This window comes from Ammospiza caudacuta, chromosome 11, assembly GCF_027887145.1.
Source record: "Ammospiza caudacuta isolate bAmmCau1 chromosome 11, bAmmCau1.pri, whole genome shotgun sequence".
Lineage (NCBI taxonomy): Eukaryota > Metazoa > Chordata > Aves > Passeriformes > Passerellidae > Ammospiza > Ammospiza caudacuta.
This window is the reverse complement of record NC_080603.1, coordinates 4,510,938-4,517,824: the sequence shown is the minus strand read 5'-3', so window position 1 is coordinate 4,517,824 and position 6,887 is coordinate 4,510,938. Positions and strand designations below refer to the sequence as shown.

The 6,887-nt window shown below is 48.3% G+C and overlaps 1 protein-coding gene across 1 annotated transcript; it reads left to right on the top strand.

Annotated features, from left to right (window-relative positions):
* The first annotated feature begins 322 nt into the window (after positions 1–322).
* On the top strand, positions 323–6,491 carry ADIPOQ (adiponectin, C1Q and collagen domain containing). Its single transcript, XM_058812160.1, has 3 exons — positions 323–597; positions 4,108–4,330; positions 4,731–6,491. Exons 2-3 carry the CDS (start codon positions 4,117–4,119, stop codon positions 5,255–5,257), a joined length of 741 nt encoding a protein of 246 aa, XP_058668143.1. The 5' UTR covers positions 323–597; positions 4,108–4,116; the 3' UTR covers positions 5,258–6,491.
* Positions 6,492–6,887: the final 396 nt, after the last annotated feature.

The window sequence follows — 6,887 nt, the reverse complement described above, 5'->3', positions numbered from 1 at the left end:
TTACAATAGTGCTGGCACAAGCTTAGGTGCCTTAAAAAGGAACTTTCGCCCAGTGCTGCCCTCCCCCTGGGGCAGCTTTGCCCTTCTTTGGTGTGGCAGCAGCCTCCAGCCTCCAGGAATGGCTCTTGCAGTTTAAAAGGAGAAGCCCAAACTTATTCCACAATAATTCATTTCCTAGCACACTGAAAGCCCCACGTGTGTGCATTGCTGTGAGCTGGACACACTTTCTCCAGCAGCCACTAAAGCATTTCCCAATTTGCAGAGAGCAGCAGGCACAGCCCTGGCTGAGCAGGCTCTCCCACAGGCTCTCCAGCAAACCACTGCTCCTCCAGTTCCTGTCCAATTCCCAAAGCCATCTTTTCCCTGTAAGGCCATCTTCCCAAGCTATCCCAGTGGATTATATATCTGTTCCAAAACTTCAGTTATGTCCAGGAAAAATTAATGGGAAAACCCAAGTTTTAGGTCAGCATGCGCAATAGCAAAGGGAGCTGCAGTGTCTGAGCTGACAGCTCCCTGTGCCCTCAGTTTAGCAATGCAATAGCCAGACTTCACTCTCTAAACAGACTGCAGCAAGCCAACCAGGACTCAAAGCAGCTGGTAAGCATGATTTTTTTTTCCTCCCTCCTTACTAAGTTCAGGAGTTTCTCTTCTTTTGTGCTGAATTGGACAGACTTTTCTGTTTGCAAAAGGTTTTCTTTCTCAGAGTTATTCTCGTAATAGGCAAACAGTATTTTAAACCAAGAATAGCTGATCTCCATTAGATTCATACTCCCCTTTTTGGAAACACTATTTAGAGAACAGAACTCCTAAATCAAAAAGTAGTCAGGAAGAACAGTGAGAAACTGCATGGCTGTAACAGTAAATATTGCACTGGCACCTTTCGATTCACCTCTTTCCTCAAAGACTCCAGGGAAGATTGGGTTTGTCCAAATCTCCCTGAGTGGCACCAGTTCCTCACCAGAAACCTGCACCACCCACATTTAAGGTGTGAGCCCTCTGGAACACCAGCAAAAACTACACTATGAGAATTACAAAAAGAAAAACTTTTGACATAAGCCAAAGCCCTGGTTAATACCCTTTGGTAAATACCCTTTCCCTCAAGGGAAATTCTCCAGTGGGGAAACAGATGGACTTTTAAGTCTGTTTTGTGCAGAAAGATGTGGGGACTTAGAGTATATAATTTTTGATATAGTGCAATCTGAAATTTAAATTCTGAATTATTATGTAGCCCTTAGGAAATGCATTGTTCTCACAGACGCTACAGTGGTTTCTGCTGATAAATGAATAAGCTTCATATAACAGATATGTGCCTTTGATACAGCAGCTGCCAAGGCAATCCCTGAAAGCCACCAGCAGCACAGAGCTCATCTATTTCTTGTTCATCTATTTCTAGTCCAAAAGGTACGACTGACATTCAAATATAGCAGATTATTTCATGTTAAACTGATGCTAAGCATCAGATGGAAAACCAAAAGAAAATGGGACAGACCAAGTAAAGAGATGTCACTTCTAAACCAGAGCTTAAGCTCAGATCTGGTAGACACAGCTTAAAACTTCCCCTTTGTAAGACACACTTATGCCAGAGAAATGCTTGGCTTCTCAAGCACAGAAATCACCCGGGCTCGAGTTAAACTGTGGGGATAGAAGATGTTCTTTCCTTGCAATCACAGCCTTTTCTCCTGAGCAAGGAGAGCACTGAGTGTGTTTTGTGCGCTCTGATGCTGGGGAGGGCATGGCTCTGAGCAGGCTGGCCAGGCAGCCCCCAGAAAAGCTTCTGCAGCCCTGCTTTGGCTCCTCACACCTGCACCACTGGTGGCCTTACAGGAGGGGCTATTTTGCACCAGGAGAAGACCTGGATGTGGGGCACACCACTAAAATTGAGTTCTAGGCAGGGCACCAGAAAGCAGAACTAACCCCAACAGAATCACCAAAACACAGCTCAAGAAACACAATTTTGAGCCACATTTCTATGGGTCACCACCATGCTTTAACACAGTTAGGTGTCCCCAGACAGCCTGTGCTGGGTTTGGAGGGGTAGTGCATGAGCTGGAGGGGACCCAGGCAGGGGGGACAAGGGTCCCACTGGGGCATGGCAAGGTGTGATCACTGTGCACACCTTTCTTAGCAAACCAAGCCACTTTCAGGATTTACAGACATCACTTTCACTGCTCCATGCTGGTCCCTGGACAATCACTACATCCCTTGCTGCAAGGGGATGTTTCTCTTCCCAAGTGCAGGGCCACAGGAGCACTGCCTAATACTCAGGCTGTGCCCACTGGACCTCACAGCACCCTCAGCCCCAAAACTGCCCCCAAGGCAGGGCACTGCCATCTCAGAGTGCTGGGTGGCTGCTCGAGCCTGGCTGGGTGGGCACAGATTTGGGAGTTTCCTGATTTTAGGTGTTAGGCACTGCCCACCAAAGCTATCAAAGAGAGTTTTTAATTTTATTTTTTCAAAACCCTTCAATACCCTCAATATAAATACTTTTTTTTTTCCAAGAATAACTGAAATAATGGCAACCTGTTTGTTACTGTTGTGGTTTAACCCCAGCTTGCAACTGAGCCCCACAGAGCCACTCACTCACCCCTGCTACAGCAGAATGGGAGAGAGAGAATGGCACTGATAAAAGTGAGAACACTCATGGGGAGAGATGAGAACAAATTGAAATAAAATAGTCATAATAACAATAAGAAATTGTAATGGAAAGGAGAATAACAAAGAGAGAAAGACAAGTGATGCAAATGAAGACAGATGCTCAGCACCAACTCACTGATAACTGGCCAGCCCCCGAGGAGCAGCCTGGGGCCAGCCTTACCCCTGGTTTAGACCTGAGCATCATGCCATGGTTTGGAATATCCCTCGGGCCAGCTGGGCTCAGTTGTCCTGGCTGTGTCCCCTCCCAGCTCCTGGTGCACCCCAGGCTCCTCACTGGTGGCATGAGGAGCAGAAAAAGCCTTGATGCTGTGCAAGCACTGCTCAGCAACAACAAAACCATCCCTGTGGCATCAGCCCTGTGTTCAGCACAAATCCAAAACACAACACATGGACAAAGAAAATTAACTCTGCCCCAGCTAAAACCAGCACATTTCTTCAGCCTCCTTTGAAGCAATTACACCAGAGATAATAAGACATTATTTAAAATACGACATTTGAATAGCTTGCCTAGGAAAAGCAACCCTGCAAAGAAATTGCTCCAAAATACTATTTTTCTTGAAAATTACAGAGCTAAGGGACTCTAATTGCCATGCTGTTGCTTACTTTTTATTGCCTATTATGCCACTTACAATGCTCCTAACAGGATACCTTTACTGTTCCAGAGTATAAACCCTGCCCGGGGAGCAGTATCACACAACAATGGTCATTTAAAAATTATTTTGTGTTCTAAAAGCATGACTCAAAGCCCACCAGGGTCTGGGACCATAGGACAAAGCCAGGCTGGCTGCAGGGTGTCCCCACCAACCTGGTTTTGGGCAGCTGCATTAATTGCTCTGACCAGCAAAGCAGCCAGATTAAAGAGAAATGCAATCTTACAGTGCCTAAACACTGCACAATTTGTCTTCCCATAATCAAAAAACAATTCAGATGGAAAAAAACCTCCAGTATCATAATTTCAAATTGTGGCTCAGGGGAGCTGGGAAGCCTGGCTGTGATTTCTGTTCGTGTTAGATAGATCCAGATGAGCAGGGTGTACGTGCAGTGAGAACCCACCCCTGCCTGGGAGGCTGTGGATGGTTTGAGACAACTCTGCCAGCCCCGTGCCTCCCATCAGCTGCTCACTCACCCAGGCACGAGTCAGGGCTTTTTGTGGCTAATTGAGCAGAGCTTTGCAAGGAGATCTGCCACAGATACCCTGGCATCTGCTGTGCTGGGTGCTGAAACATCTGTGCCTTGCACAGAACCCAAGAGGGCTGGGGGGGTAGCTGTGTGCCCCAGGGGCCCAGCTTGGCTCATGGAGCTCACACCAGCAGCACAAACTGCTTTCCTTCAGATGGACTGACTGAAATTTAGTCTTCTGTGCCTCTCTGTTATTTGGGGGAGGGTGGGAAGAGTGTTCACTTTTTTTTCTCTATTAACCTTTAAAGTTAACAAAGCAACTGTCCACATCAGGAACCAGCAATGAGGGGCCTGGCAGGGTTCCTGCTGTGCTCGTGGCTGCTGCTGGCCCCCAACTCCATAGGGGTGGCTGCCCAGGAGACCCCCCAGCCTGACCCCAAAATGCCATGTGCCAACTGGATGGGAGGAGCACCCGGCTACCCTGGCCACAACGGTGCCCCCGGCCGGGATGGGAAGGATGGAAGAGATGGACTCAAGGGAGATAAAGGAGATGAAGGTTGGTGAGGAGCAGGTGGTATGTCATTGCTCGAGTCCCAGTCCCTGTCCCAACAGGTTCCATGTCTGGTGGGTCCATGCCTGATCTTTATCCAGATGGGTTTTCATTAGTGCCTGGGGTGGAGATTCCATAACCCAAGTCAAAGAGTTTGGTGTGGGTTTTTCTCCAGTTAATGATGTTTTTTCTGATGTGCTGCTCTCAGCAGCTCAGCACACAGCCAGGGTGGTGGTGGGTGAGCAGGGTTTCCACTCACTGCCTCAGCCCCTGGGGGCTCTTGGGAGCCCTGAGCCCTTCCTCAGCTCTGTGCTGAGCAGGGCTCACACCACAGCCCCCTCTGCACTTCAGCAGCAGCTTCCAACACAGTGCAAGCACAGCTCCCAATTTCCACTCTGTCCCGCAGGTCCTGCAGGTCCCAAAGGTGAACCAGGCCCAGTAGGGAGCCGAGGCTTTCCCGGACCCCCTGGATCTCCTGGAATTCCTGGAATCCCAGGGCAGAAGGGCAAAGATGCTTTTGTGCAGCGCTCTGCCTTCAGCGTGGGGCTGACGGAGCACAGCCCGGCCCCCAACATCCCCATCCGCTTCAGCAAGATCTTCTACAACGAGCAGGGCCACTACGACCCCAGCACGGGCAAGTTCCTCTGCAACGTGCCTGGCACCTACTTCTTCTCCTACCACCTCACCGTGTACCTGTCAGACGTCAAGGTCAGCCTCTACAGGAAGGACAAGGCCGTCATCTTCACCTACGACCAGTTCCAGAACAACAACGTGGACCAAGCCAGCGGCTCCGTCCTGCTGCACCTCAGCTCTGGGGACGAGGTGTGGCTCCAGGTGTATGGGAACGGGGACAAGAATGGGGTCTATGCTGACAACCTCAATGATTCCACCTTCATGGGCTTCCTCCTGTACCCTGACCCAGATACATACTAAAGTAGGGGGTGCTGTGTGGAAAAGGAGGAGGTGGCTTAACCCTGGGTGTGTCCTGGGGCGCTGGCGCTATAGCTGTAATGTATTTACCAAAAAATTGCCTTTTGCCAAGAGGGGACCCTATCTCCTGTGAAATCACTGAGGTCATACCAGTACTTGCATGGAAGCAAGAGTTCACTCCTACCCCTGCTCTTGCTTTCCTGTGGAAACCTCAGCCCAAAGTCAGATACCACTCCTGCCATGTCATGAAAAACTCTCAACATGGCTTAACCTTCCTTTGAATTTAGAAGTGAGAAGAGAAAAATTGGTTGCATTTAAATGTGACATTCTAAATTTCCCTTTTTTAGCCACCTAAATCCATTTAAACCAATTGTAGGAATTTTACTCAGCATTTTAAAGTTTGAGTAGAAGAAGAGTGCTCTTGTATTCAGCTGAAACAGATGGCTCAGTTTTTTGTAACTCCCACTTATTACGGCCTTTGACTTCCACTCCTGGTTTGTTGTCTCCCTTTTTTCAGCCCAGATCTTTGAATGTATTCAGGTTATTAACATCCACTGATTTTAATACTTAGATTTTCTTTTTATGTTTATCCCCTGTTGTTATCTCTAATACAGACAGCAGGCTGGTTTAGGGCAGGGATCTTCTCTTGGGGTTTATCTGAGAAGCCTTGTGAGCACCAGTGAGGCCACACAACGAAAGCAGCCCATTGACTGTGTGGTTTTGGGGGTTCTGAGATGACCACAAAGATCCTGTCCCATTTCCCCTCTACACAGCTCCCAGGAGCAGGCAGAAGTTGAGATCTATCAGCTGTGTTTGTCCTTTTCCAGGCTCTAAGTGTGCCACAAGCCATGGTTTGCCCACCAGCTGGGCACAGCTTTGGGTGGTGTTGAAGCCTCCCATGTGGGGTGGGCTCCCGGGATGAGCACCCCCATCCCTGCCCCAGCTTTGGGCAAAGTTACCTGCATGCAGAAGAGTGTTAAGGCTGGAATTAGTGTCAATCCCATCAAACTGCTCCCCAAGGAGCTTGCTTGACTTTTAGCTAAAAGAGGATTTGATGGTTTCTCAGATACATTCTAAGAAGACTCCTGGTACTGAGCTTCAGAGCCAACTAACACAGAGCAGAGCTAATGCAGTATCACAAGCACAAAACAGCTTCAAGAGCTTCAGCTGAAATTACTTGCAACATCATTTTCCACACTCCAGTGAATTACCACACTGCAAATAAAAAACAATAAAAAGCTCTCTCAATGAGAATGTCTCCACTTTTTTGTGTGTGTCTGTTGTTGGGAAGGACTTGAAGAAAGGGATATACTCCTAGCCTCACCAGACAGCCCAGGAAATCCTTTTTAATTTTTTTTTCCAGCAAAGTGAGGGCAACATAGGCTGGCAAACACAGGGTTATCCCCCTTTTGCTTTCTCAAGAAACTCCACACTCTGAATTTCATCAAGGCTTCAGCATCTCACTACCTTACACTGTATTGCATTCTTCTGGGGTAAGATGAGTCTGGTTTTCACCCTTTTTCCCAACCAAATTCCCTGAATCCAGCCTTAATGACCATCCAGAGCCAGGGCCTCTGCTGGCCCTGAAGGCTCCAAACACTCGATTTAGCAAGGGTGAAACTGGTGCTCAATC

Bases quoted from the DNA above. Each gene is read 5' to 3' on its own strand.
- ADIPOQ (XM_058812160.1), top strand. From the start codon at position 4,117: ATGAGGGGCCTGGCAGGGTTCCTGCTGTGCTCGTGGCTGCTGCTGGCC. The intron at 4,331-4,730 runs GTTGGTGAGGAG...TCTGTCCCGCAG, and splicing joins GGGAGATAAAGGAGATGAAG to GTCCTGCAGGTCCCAAAGGT.